The following is a 13,989-nucleotide window of genomic DNA, read 5'->3' as shown; positions in this document are numbered from 1 at the left end:
ACAGCTATTCACATCCCGCAACGGAGGTAGTTGGGTAGCAATAAATATTTGAGACAGCAAGTGAAGTCGAACGTCGCCAAATAGAGGTAAGGTATCGTCTCTTAGACGATGGCCCCTAAGTAAATTATCATAACTGTAAATATAGCGATTAAAACCTTACCCCCTTATTCATAGACGTTTTTTATCTAAGGCCGGAGTAAAGCTGTGTTAACAAGTCTGTTTCTCAGTCATAAGCATGGCAGACTTCGCAGTGCGTAGACATAGGGCCGTTGTGATTGACTAATATTGATATATAACTTGAATCTAGTTGGCCGTCAGGTAAACAAAGCTGAGAAACAGACGTTATCACAGCAATGCGACTACCTTAGATAAATAACGTCTATGAATAAGAGGGTTAGTTTTCTAGCGTTTCGTTATTGGGTATTGTTTACTAACAAAGACTTTAAAAAGTCTTCATTTGTTAACTTTTTATTAAGTAAAAAATCCTTTTTTTTTTCCAGATACGATAGTTTACTTAGGACGCATTGATTAGAGAAATCCGAACAAAAATCCAAAATTTAATGTTTGATTTTATTCTAGTATAGGAGCATTGTTCTCATTGTCCGAACTTCTACCTTTTATCCGAAACTTAGGTGAGTTTAATCTTCTTTATATGCCTATGAAAAGATCCGAAAAAAGTCCAAAATTTAATGTTTGATTTTATTCCAGTATGGCATCATTGTACTTATTGTTCGAACTTCTCTCTTTTATCCGAGACTAAAGTAACCTCAATCTTCTTTTTATGTCTATAAACTTATATCCCCCTCTTCCCTAAGTGGCGACGCCATTTCTGCCGCCCGCTAGCTAAAATGTCGTCATCTACAAAATCCAAGTTTTAGGATACGGGTGAAAAATTAAGCAGAAATTTAAAATAATTTTCCTTGACGAATGCAATATGAGTGATATAGTAGCTTTAGATATCAAAATATAGACTTAATATTACTGACAGTTATGAATACTGGTGGTAGGTCTCTCATATGTGAGAGTCCGCCTGGGTAGGTAACACCGCAATGTTTATTTCTGCCGGCAAGCAATAGTGTGTAGTCACTATTGTGTTCCGGTTTGAAGGACATTGTTTCCAGTATAACTACTGGACATAACACTCATCTCATGTTTTAGGATGGCGAGCGCAGTGGAACACCAAACAATACTTTGTAATTCAAGGTGTTGGATGTAGTTCTACTGTTTATGGGCAATCTTATTACCATCGCGCGAACGGCAAGCTCGTCTAATCATTCAAAGCAAATAAAAAAACGAATTGAATTGTAGTTCGTATCCTAAAATTTCGTTTTCGTAGATAAATGTTTTGGCTAGCGGACGGCAAAGTTATAAACAGTACAAAAAATATATTATCTAAATTATTGTGCATTTGAGAAGTCAGACAATAGTCGATAATAAAATAGGAACATCAAAAATTGATTCCAAAATCGTAATATAAATATTTTTATTTACAGATTTTATTATGTTTCGCATTCCGACACTTAATACACGGTAAGGTCAAACTATTATCGATCACTCGCTTTTGCTGGCGGCTACACTCGCGTTCAATGCTAAACAAAGCGTAGTCTTTGGGAGATCGACCCAACTCTATACCAAATATCAAAATAAGTTCAGAATTTTATCATTAAAAACGTTACACAACAGTGGACTAACTAATGTTAAGGACCCGCGGAAAATAAATCGAATGGGGCGTTTCCCATTAAAATTAGTTAGAGGCCTTAACTGAGACCCCGGGTGGGAGTAATTGTCCTCCGATATGGCTCCGCACTAGGGCGTCCTAAAATCACCACTGCCTATACAAATTCGTACTACTTTTTAGGTACTAAAGCATAAAATTTTATAAATTTTATACTTTGGGGCTTCTGAAGTCAGGGACCCGTGGAAATAAACCAGTTATAACACTCTGTGACGCCGCTGCAAACAGACCTTTTGAACTAAGATTATTATTTTGGTATAGCTACAATTTCGATAATTTATGTAAAATTGCAGGTTTCATACTCAAGACAACAAATGAAAATAGCAATTTCCTACTTCATCAAACTATAAATTAGATTATTTTCCTTTATTACATTTTGTATATTCAAAAATTACAGATAAAAATAGGTGTCAATATCTCCCACAATCACGCGACACCGCCTTGTTGCAAACTGGGCCTTATTACATATTATTATTATTACTTAAATATGGCGGCTCGTGCCGCCATATTTAAGTTCAATTCGATTAGTAGGCAGCAAGGCCTAAACCTTCCCTATAAGTACTACCGAAATTACTAGACTAGGCCAGGTCTAAAGTCTAAATACTCTGTATAGAACGTTTACTGAAAGTTGACGAGTACAACACAATCTGGACGTATATAGTCTCTGAATAAACATACATCAGTCGCCATCACGAGGTCTTACTAACAAAGTCTAAAACATAGCGAAATGTTTGAGTATGTACCCGTTCGTTCAATTATTACATGAAAAAAATAACAGATTGCATCAGTGCCGTAGTTGCACTACAGCACGATTCTAGTGCTGAGGTCTTGGGTTCGATCTCCGAGTCGAGCGATATTGGGCTTTTCTCTTTAATATCAGCTCGGAAACTGGAATTTTTGCCTGATATGTCGGAATATACAGCAGAAAGTAGATGCACCAGTTGCACTACTCCCCCACTACTCCTTCGGGAATACAAGGCGTGAGTATGTGTATATTGTATCGGTGTGTACTGTGACCTTCCTTTCGATGATCCACTCATAGTAGAGGCCCGTGCCCAGCAGTGGGACAGTAAGTAGGGCGGGTATTGTTAGTGGAGTGTAGCGAGGCGGCGGCTAGGGGAAGCGCAGCACGGTGGTGCCGAGCGCGTGGTGGCTGCAGGCGTGCGCGAGCGCACTCTCGAACTCTTGCGGGAGGTACACCTGCGATCACAAATTATAAACATCTTAATATTTCTCGCGACATTGCCCGCTTTTAATTCTTTCTCGCTCCAAACATCCTTAAATCATTATATTGATATATTAATTATGCAGCACCAACGCCATCTACTTCAAAATTCAAGGGCACACGTACCACCAGGCCGTAGTACGAGCCACGAAACTATACAAATAATAATAATTATTCTTATAAATTGTTATGATGTATCATAAGTGCAACATTGTTCGCCTACGGGATAAATAAAGTATTTTATTTATTAAATTATTTATCTACGACACTGCACCGTGCGGGAAGGGTTTTGTTTCTGTAACGACTAACTTGTGCACGTTAATTCAACCTGGCCAATGATTTCAAAGTCGATATTATGATACCTTATCAAGTATGGGCGCCAGTTCCCCGTTCTCAACCATGTTGGTGAGGGTTTCGAGTCCTGCACGGAGTCGCAGCGGCTCCTCCAGCCAGTCGGTGTGGCTCCCAGCACCCACCAACCACTGCGAACAGTATCCAAGTATAGAATAATATTTTAGGAAGAGAAATCATTTCGATGAAACATTAAGTTTTACTCGCGGTATGCCTACGTGAAGAAGTTTTCCCGGGATAGAAACTTTAGCCGGTTACTGAACGTACGCAACGGCAGCTCTCAAAAGTAATAAATGTTCCTCGTTTTTGCAACATTTTTCTTTACTGCTCCGCTCCTATTTGTCATAGCGTGATGATATATAGTTTTCTTCGATAAATGGGCTACCGAACATGAAAATATTTTTTCAGTTCTAACCAGTAGTTTCTGATATTAGCGCGTTAAACAAACAAAGTTATTAACTATGAGTAGTGCGCATGCGCAGTAGAGTACGTACCCTGAGCACCCTGTAGGTGTAGAAGGAGGCTACGAAGACGAGCGACAGCGGCGCGGGGAGGCGGTCCGTCAGCAGCGGCGCGGGCCGGAGGTCCAGCATCGCACCGCGCGGGGCCGTCGCCCTGCGGAAGACAACATTTCTATACATCTATATATGTATCTGCAATTTAGAACCAAATTTTACGTGCCGACCTATACAAAACGTTGTAAAAAATTTCACATTTTACCATTGTACGAAAGAAGACATATAGCTGACCTAGTGTACTTATCCAATATCGCAAGCGGTCTGGTAGACTGTCCCGAGTTACTAGAGCGCCTGGGTCTGCGTGTGCCGTACGCCTCCCTTCGAACACCTTACACATCAAATGTCCCAGCAACGAGAACTACAGACAAAACTCCTACTCCTACAAAAGGCCTGTGAGCGAGCAGGCCTTTTAATAACATCACGTCACTCATGGATATAGATCTATACAATACTCCTCCAAAAAAATTGAAGCAGCTACTTGCGAGTTATTTTTTCAAAAACTAATTATAATCTCACTTTTATTTATTAGTTAGCAGACATGGTATTTCCTATGTTTTATATTATATAATTTAGTATTGGAAACTTGTAATTGGCCTTCTTTGAGTGTATTTTACTATGAGTTGTACTAGCTGTAAGTTTCCCAAATATAATAAAATAAAATATTGTAGTCAAAAGGGGAGGGGCCCATGGACTTCAACAATGCGAGGAGGTCGGCCAAGCCGCTGCCTACAGTTTGTTTTATAAAATGCACAATAAGTATACAGCGTCATCTCGTCAAAGTCACTAGAACTGCGAGATGAATGTCGACAATTAGGAAATAATGCCCAACAATCACACTAGATGGCGATAAACCATCCTGAATTGCGGTAGCAGAATTTGCACGACTCGCGGTATATATACCATCTCCGAATAGGAACCGTCGTAGAGGCCGCGGCCGATCAGGTAACTTCTGCTTGACTGCAGATCTTCCACTACCATAGAGGAACACAACTTCCTCCACAGCGGCATCTAACCACAAGTCACTACAGAAGACGTTGGAGCAAACAAACAGACCAGCAGATATCTCTTGCTGATCGACATTATCCTCAGGCTTTACTTCACGTATCAGATACAATGTGGCTGTCATACCAAGATCAATACATCGCGCTACAGTTGCGCTAGAATAGAAAATGCTGTACCAAATGGTTTTAAATACATTACAAATTATCCTCTATTTACTAGGTTAGCAGCAGCATGTTGTAGGTTACTGTAGGTCGAGGCGGAAATATATAAAAGTTACCCCCCCCCCCCTCCTCCAACTACGCAATGCCTCTGCATGCTAAGCAGCCGGTCCATAAGTCACACAATGATGATATCTCGTATATACTAATAAAATTACGATTTTTTTTTACAATTTAACAGTACAGGTCCGTACTTGAGTATGGGCGTGGGCTGCGGCATGGTGTTGGGGGCCCTCGCCCCCCGGCACGCCACCACCGCGTCCCACGGACCCGACCGCAGCGCCCTCTGCTCTAACGCCAGCCAACACGAGGGAGAATGTTCTGCGCTGCCGTCCTGGTCATCCACGTACTCTTGCGCACCTGAGATTTAGAAATGACGTTGGACTTTGAATACAATTTAACAAGAATTTGGGATTCAAAACACTTCTAATAGTAACTTCATAGACAGAGGCGGAAGCGCTATAAAAAATTAAGGTTAATTCGAAATTTTAGAACATGGGGTTAATTTTGTATAACCCAAAAAATAATCAGGTGCCATTTTGTAATTTACCACAGTTAGCTACTAGATTATATGTTCGAGTTTAACAATATTTGAACCAACGATCCCCCTAATCCAACATTACCCCAAAGCAATGTGCTGAACATGAGCGGCATCTAGAGGAATCTACTGTGGTATCCCCGTCCTATCGTAAGAGGCTAATACTTTGCGGCGGTCGCGAGGCAAGCAGTGAAAGGCTGTTCGCTAAACTACTCCAATGAAACGACCCCGAGATGGAATACAATGGGGGTGGTTGGTTTCCTGCTGTCGTAGACGCCGGAAGTGCCTTTCGGAATTCGGGGACCTGCACCTTCCTACAGAAGTATGAAGGAGACGGAATCTTACCCAAGTCCCTGAGCGTGAGCGCGGTGTGATGCGGCGCAAGCGCAGTGACGTGCGCGCCCCAGCCGGACAGGATCTGCACCAGCGCACACCCCTCGCCACTCGACGCGCCACAGATCGCCACACTGGAACATACACATGGTATTCTAATAGCACGAATGTCGTATGTGATGAACGAAACGTAAATAGTGCGTGAAAGGGAATGAGTAATGAGTGAGCGAGAAGGAAGAGATCTGAATATTTGAAATATGAAAAAGATATATGATTTGACTTTTTTATAATATTTTGTACAGTCGTGAGAGTTTCGATGGAGTTCAAATACGTACCTTAAGTGAGCATACAAAAATTGAACTGTTTATTTTCAAAATCTTCATACTATATGTAACTGACCAGTACAAACACGAGAGGATGGTGCGTCTCGTTTGATTATGATGTTTATGATTGGTCGAGAAACCAACGCGTGAGTCACGTGATAGCCTCCCGAGCAATCACAATAAAACGACACGGAGTCTCGTGTTGTGTTGTTTTTACATTCTAAGGGGGCAGCTTTTTTTTATTTGACAGCGAGTGATAATTGAGCAATGCAGGAACAATAAACAATTAGCATAGAAAAGTCAAAGTAGTGTTCAGGATTTCAGTCAACAAACTTTCTCAGCAGGGTCATCCCAAATGAGAAAACAGTATAAATGGCGATAGACCAGTTCGATATGGAACGGACTGCCGAGATGGATGTGCAGGTTCTAAACCCAACAGCATACATTTCTACTTTTTCTTATTATCATATGATGAAAACGTGAAGAAATCTGTATAAAACTACATAAAAAAATCGAAGGTATTTGATGTGATATAACCCACATTAGGTTAGCGTGGTGAGCTAAGGCCCAACACCTCTCAATAGTAGAGGACCATGCCCCATCAATCTGACAATATATAATAGTAATAATGATATAGCAATGTGTTACCGTTTCCCCTTGACGTTGTGCTTGTGGAAGGCGAGGCGCCGCAGCGCCGCGAGCGCCGCGGTGCCGCCCCACGGCAGCGCGGCGGCGCGGTCGGCCGACACGCCGCGCGGACGCTTGCTCACGCGCGTGCTGACACACAACCTCTTATACAGGGGGTTGCAACAACTTATACAGGCTGTTGCAACATATACAGGGTCAGTTTGACATTGCCTTAGTAAACGAGACCATATATTCGTTTTTACGTCTGCTAATATGGTATCAAAAATCATTATTTTCGCCAAAAATACCGATTTTAATTTTATGATTATTTTTGGTAATTATGTAGTTTAGTGCGAATGTGGTGTGAGTTTATTCATTTCTGATTTAAACTATCATGTTTTCTAAAAAAATATCTTTGTGTAGTAGTAGCATTAAGGCATGTAAAATTAAAATTACTTTTTATTAATATTAATTTATCAAATTAATCACAAAAATAATAATATAATAGAATATAAAACTGTAATTGTACCTTATTAAGGTTACGCTGTATAAATAACGTATACAGGTTGATTCGCAATATAGTATATTAATTAATCGTGTACAGAGTGATGCAAAAACACTACCGGTACAGAAAACCAAATCTTTTACATTTACAATGAAGCCTGAATTGCCTGAAAATTTGAATTACCTGCGTATAGTGAGTAGCTCGCTGGCCGCCCCGCCGCTCCACTCGCTGACGCAGCCCCACACCTCGTCGCCCATCTCCAGGTCCTGGACCCCGTGACCCACGTCCAGCACCACGCCTGACAACATTAATAATTTTGATATTAGGCAAGTGAATTAATGGATCACCTATCCGCAATACCAAAAAAGGGATGATTAAAAGAGGAAGTGTAGTAAACATGTCCAATAGTTACACTGGCTACAATTTCCTTCAAACCAGAACAAAACAGTGACTACACACTGCTGCTTGGCGGCAGAAATATACAATACATTACCTACCCAAGCCGACTCTCACATATGAGAAACCTAACACCAGTATCCAGGAGTATTTAAGTAAAGGATTTACCTGCAAACCCTCGTCCCACTGTGACATGTCCCCTGGTCAGTAACGAGCGCAGCAGGTATCCCCTGCCCCTTAGAGTGCTGCGGTCTAAACTGCATATGCTGAACGCCTGCACTCTGACTAGAACCTCACCCGCCGCCGCGCCTGTAATAGAATATTTATATTGTCATACTCAGGTGATAGTATATCGTATATACTATATACTTTTATTAGTAGATATAGTATATAGGCTATGGACAATATCCTGGGTTCGATTATCCGGTCAAGTAATGATTCATGTTAAATGCAATGTAGTGGCGTGCAATGTATTTTAATTCGTATGTATTGCTACTGAACTAGAAGTTAATGCAGCATTAGACGATCGATATACTCAGTGTCTTTTCATTGAATAGTATAAAAATAATATCGTGTGCGTGTGCGTGAGTAATTTAAGAAAATACAACATCCTATTGTAAATAATAGACTTACCAGGCGCCACAGCGTCCTCGACTAGAATAACAGTGTGATCGGAGTGTGTGTGTAGGGCGCGCGCGTGAGGTCCGGTGGGGGGTCGCGCCCCCGCACGCAGCCCCACCGCCAGCCCTGTCGCGCCGCCCACAACGAGCCCGCACGCAAATATTAGCATACTGCGCCGCCATACTGTAAACATAATTAGTAAATAAAAAATAATATAGTTAAAAATCAAAATTAAAAAGACAGGCTCTGATGTTAAATTACTATAGGATATATACAATGTAAAATGAACTTGAGTAACAGTGTGAAGATGATTAAATTATATTCCATATGGAATCAGATTTATGGATGTTTATTAATTATCATGATGCACCAGAAAGAAAATGTCTTTATTTCTATTGCCCAAATCCAACGCCACGCCATTATATTCCGACAAAAAAAAACTTAATTTTACTAATATCATGAATGCGAAAGTCTGTGAAAATATTTGTATGTTTATTCGAAGTATCAAAACAATAGATGAAATTTGGCACATGGGTAGAAAATTTCGTGGATTAATACATAGGCTACTTTTTATTCCGGTAAAGGGCATTTCACGCGGGCAATAAAATATATAAAACCTACCTCTATCATGAAACAGCGCAAGTAACTCTTCGTAAAGCACGATCGGCGACAGGGGCGGTGCGCCCTCCTTTATCCTCTTGACTGCCTCCCTGGACCACTCGACCACGCGCTCCCTGCCTTCTACTATCAGCTCGTTGTTCCATAACTCGTGGAACGCGTCGCGGACCTATTAACTCTTTGATGATTATGATATCCTGGTACTAAATGGCCACATGTGATTTTATTTAAAGCCGTTTTTTTTATTTCTGTGTGCGTTTTTCAAAAACGATTTCAATCGCGTTTTTCAATCCAACCCAAAAAAAAGGCCAATCAGTAATTATTTTTGATGAGCTTACAAATGACTTATTTTTAATGGTTTATTCATGAGATTGGATCTAAGATTATATATTGAGATCGTTTATTAAAAAAGGCCCCAAATCCAGTCTGCATGGCTGATTGAAGTTATTCTAAACAAATTGTCAATGTCCTGTCACCTTTCATTTAAAACACACCTTTGTAACTTCATAACGGCCATAAAGACTTTTCAAATGTACTAACTATTTTCTACTGTTAAATTTAATGATTTTGTTTGTTTTTTCAACTATGTTTTGTTTCTTTTCTACATTCTATATTTTCTAAGTAGATAAAGGGACGAAGTCTTTAGTCCCATGGAAATCTAATACCCTATTATAGATAGTACATTAATAATATACTTCTACATTCTAATCAATCTAATATCTGCAGGTATTTTCCGATAAAATTAAAACCCAACAGAATTAGAATGGTTTAAAAACTTACTGAACAATATCTTTAATTATATTGTTAGGTAAACATTAGATTCATGTGTTTGACACAATGTATTTGGAGTAAAATACTTTTTCAATTATTAGGTGCGAACCTGAACAATTAGGATTTACAAATAGCGTGAGCATGCTTTAAGCTGTTTTCCATAATACTGTGTATAAGCTATATTTCTAATACCTACCGTGAGCCTTAGAGACCTAAGAACCTTTAAGAAATACGTATTTGAAAATGAAAAAAAAAATCATCATTATTTTTTGAGCTCTAAATCAAAAGTTGATGTGTTATGTAACCTTTTTAGCAAGCATACTTTATTTGTGAAACACTACAAACTATTAGAGAGCATGTATTGGTATCAACTATATCTTAGACTGAATTCTACCATTTTACCTTTAAAATAGTTTCTTGTACCATTTGCAATAATTGGTTGGTGTCATGCTCATCATGTATCTATAAATATAATTTAATTATTGCAATATTAAAAAAATGGCAATGGTTGGTAATTTTTCGGTTATCTTTTACTATATATATATATATATATATATATATATAATTGATATATAGATTTTGTCGGTATTTGCCAAATAAAGGAAAATTCATTCCATTCCTTGACAGAATATGTACTAGGCTAACATAAATGACCACTGTTAGACTATCAGCTAATGTAGATGGAGATCAGGGATGTTATGGATATGAAATTTCGGATATGGATACGGATATGGATATAGGAATAAAATTATATCGGTTTCGAATACGGTTACGGATATGTAATTATTTCGGATTATCCGGTAGTTTCGGATAGTTTCGGTTACGGATATTAGATTAAAGTAAAATAAATAAAAAAAAAGATTATGTAATACAGTAGGGCGACGAATACTAACCATCGTTCGTCGTCATCGTCGATTATTATTATCGATGAACTAATTGGGTGACATGGGTGTTAAGAAAACCTCTGTGTTTTAATTTGATATGAATTTTCAGTGAAATAGTGCCACCTCCACTCCGTGAAAAGTTTTATCACACTGTTTACATTTTGCAAAATTACCTTTAACTTGTACAAAAAAATAAAAAAAAATTACTTTGGACGCATATTGTCCTTATATATGAATTTGAAACGTAACAAGTGAGCGGTGAAACAAAAACCTATCGGAACTTATTATCCGTAACTTATCCGAAACTTTTATAACGGATACGGTTACGGTTGCGGATATATTTTTATTTCGGATATCCGATAGTTTCGGTTACGGTTACAGAGCTCCATAACATCCCTGATGGAGATGTAATAAGTAATTTATTAATGGGAAATTCTATTATCTAATATTCATTAAATAGCACAATAAATACCTTTTTAATGGCCTCCGCAGTTTGATTGATGACATCCTGAACTCTGGATTTGCCGGAATCTGCAGCTGTTCGAGCAGCTTCCTTTAAAATTTTAAGAATATATAAGTAAATAATATTAAATAGAACAATGGTTGGTAGTGAATTATCTATAATATATTATACGTAACAAACATCACCTTATTTGATAGAGTAGGCAGAGATGTAACTAGGGCAGGGATGGTGAACCATTGGCACACATGTCAGTGGCGGCACAAGATATAATAATTCGGGCAAACATATAATATGCCAAACAAAAACTTTGTTGGGATGTAAAAGGATGTCAAGGGCACTCGGATAAAGCTGGCCCTGGATGACATGTCATAGGCACATTATTAATTTTGTTTTAAATTATTGCATGTTAACCAATGCAAAAATTAATTCTATATAAATGAATGCTTCCACTCCGCCAAACATCAAGGCATATGGCGACGCATCGCGAAAACGATAGGTTTTAGACAGGCCAAACATGACCAAAATCACTCTGTCAAGAGTGTACGACTATGAAGAAGAATATTGACCAATAAAGGTCACCATCCCTGAACTAGGCCATCTCCTTATGCCTGTGTTTTATGTCATATATTAAAAAATTCTGATTATAAAATAAAATTACATTACTTCCAATAGGAGAAGATTACCGGGATAAAACATAGCTAATATTGTGTTAATTCAGGACAGAAATCCATTCGGTTGTTTCTGTAATTAAGTCTAACCATCGATAGATACTAGATCTGGCGTTCTGTACACTCATTACGATCGACTCGACTATACTGCAATCCGTACACCTGATTATAGTATGATTTCAACATTGACGCATGTACGAAGTGACGCTCATAATATAAGAACTCGAGTCTAAGTGTAAATGTGGATGGGAATAAAAAGTATTGGTCAAATAAATATTCTATTTGTTGTTCTAGTGAATAAATAGGTTATAGGGATAATAGGGATGTTTTGGTTGCCATTTTAGTTCAGATTTTGAACAAATAGTTTATATGGACATTCATGTCTATAGAATATATGTCAATGAATGTACCAAAAATACAAACATTTTTAGAAAATTATAATATTAGTATGGTTTCTAACAAATCATTGCATTCCAACAGCATTCCTAAACATTGTACAAATATGAATATGTAGAATGAAGTAAAGTACTTTTTAGAGATCAAAATGAAACATTGTACCCGCCCTCAATCTCAACACCATTGCAATATGCTTTAACTATTATCTAATCATAACTAGGTTATGAGTTATCTTGTAAAATCTTAAAGATATTTGGCAGTACAGGGTCATTTTGACATTGTGTTAATAAAAGAAACCTCACACTTGTTTTCACCTCTGCTAACATAACACATATTTTCCATGAATAATGAATATTTTCAAGATCCAAAAAACCAAAACCAAAACCAAAAATCCCAGTTTCATTTTTCTAAATCTTTTCTCATTCTGTAGTTTCATTGAATATGGCTTGTTTTTAAGTTTATTTCTCTCTGAAAATTTGGTATTGCCACTAGGACAAATTTTCTTAGAGTAGTAGTAGTTCAATAAATTACTTTTTATTGATGTTTATTGTGTTAGAAACTTACATTTTTTTATTTGACTTTTACAGTTTGAGTAACTTATTGTAAAGTATTGTTTTCATGATGTTAAGTATGGTTTTATTTAGGAATGCAAAGTCAATATTACCCTATTTATATAATTGTCACCAATGTAAGATTTAGGCCCAACTTTAGGACCTGAACTCAATAAATTTAAATATCACCTCTTTTCTATATTTCAATAATACTTACTATAAGCACTCCATGAAGTTGGTTTGTTTGTAAATTTGTATAGCCAATTAAATCCTATTTAGTACTAGACTTTACTATGTACATAAACAATTATATTAGTATCAATTGCTTCTGTAACCAATTGTAACACAAAATGGCAAACATTTTTATTGAGACCTAGCATAGAAATGTATATCTCTCTTTAGGATGTGATGAAAAATACTAGTTTCAAACAACACATTAGTTGTCTAAGTTATGTAATTGAGCTCACTATACAAAATTAGGCCAATGACATTTCAGTGTCAAACAGTAAACAAACAAAAATTAAATACAGTATTTCTATTTGATAAATGATGTATCATTGGTTTCAAATAACTTTAATTAATAATTTTTACTTTCTAAAAAGTGTCAATAAACGCAACACTTTCGCGCGTATGTACCAGGAATCCATGAATATTTAGGAGGTACTTACATGCAAAGCTTCCAGTCTCTCTCCAGCCCGGTGCTTTAGCTCGTCCATATTAAGGCACGGGAGACACGGGAGGGTCGCACTCAACCGATCAAACTGCTAATTGCATCCAAAACCTTCACCTTTGGACGCGATTCGGCCTAAATATCAACGGTCCTAAAATAGACCTAACGTCACACAATAGCGCACGAAACGGCACATTTTGCACAAAACTATAAAGTAAAATGAGGTTGCGGTTGGTTTTTAGTCAACATTAAGTGAGGTAAATGGTAAATAATTACGTAAATACGTAATTTTACCTTATCCAAACATAACCTATTTTTTTGTTTGACAATTTCAATGCGTTGACACTAGACGGATGTCATCTGACAGCTGACTGTTTTGTGTTTCATATCTTATGTTCTATTTTTAAGCATAATGTAATAGTACACTATTCAAACAAAACTTACGAGCGTCATATTATAATATATTGAGAATATTTTATCTCTAGTAACGATTTTTATTGAAACCTAATTGTAATTCAGTGCAATTTATTGCGTTTTGATTAATTGATTTAGTCGATATACTATAATAGCTATAAC

The 13,989-nt window shown here is 37.6% G+C and overlaps 1 protein-coding gene across 2 annotated transcripts; it reads right to left on the bottom strand.

Annotated features, from left to right (window-relative positions):
- Positions 1-413: 413 nt before the first annotated feature.
- Positions 414-13,957, bottom strand: LOC115443203 (reticulon-4-interacting protein 1, mitochondrial). Of its 2 annotated transcripts, XM_037442689.1 has the most exons (13): positions 13,412-13,957; positions 11,138-11,218; positions 10,184-10,243; positions 9,014-9,179; positions 8,405-8,575; positions 7,940-8,080; positions 7,559-7,673; positions 6,892-7,020; positions 5,933-6,054; positions 5,244-5,409; positions 3,806-3,926; positions 3,323-3,442; positions 414-2,935 (listed from the first exon to the last, which is right to left on the bottom strand). In XM_037442689.1, the coding sequence occupies exons 1-13, from the start codon at positions 13,457-13,459 to the stop codon at positions 2,849-2,851; spliced, it is 1,527 nt and encodes a 508-aa protein (XP_037298586.1). In that variant the 5' UTR covers positions 13,460-13,957; the 3' UTR covers positions 414-2,848. The 2 variants fall into 2 exon arrangements, with proteins under 2 accessions (XP_037298586.1, XP_037298593.1); XM_037442696.1 differs by lacking the exon at positions 10,184-10,243.
- Positions 13,958-13,989: the final 32 nt, after the last annotated feature.

This window comes from Manduca sexta, chromosome 4 (assembly GCF_014839805.1).
Source record: "Manduca sexta isolate Smith_Timp_Sample1 chromosome 4, JHU_Msex_v1.0, whole genome shotgun sequence".
Lineage (NCBI taxonomy): Eukaryota > Metazoa > Arthropoda > Insecta > Lepidoptera > Sphingidae > Manduca > Manduca sexta.
Note: the sequence above shows the minus strand (reverse complement) of the source record. Positions and strands in the feature narration are given on the sequence as shown.

Excerpts from the sequence above, each read along its gene's own strand:
- LOC115443203 (XM_037442689.1), bottom strand. The coding sequence starts at position 13,459 with ATGGACGAGCTAAAGCACCGGGCTGGAGAGAGACTGGAAGCTTTGCAT. Across the intron at positions 11,219-13,411 it reads AGAGACTGGAAGCTTTGCAT|GAAGCTGCTCGAACAGCTGC; the intron begins GTAAGTACCTCC and ends AAAATTTTAAAG. Across the intron at positions 8,576-9,013 it reads TGCGCTGTTTCATGATAGAG|TATGGCGGCGCAGTATGCTA; the intron begins GTAGGTTTTATA and ends TTATGTTTACAG.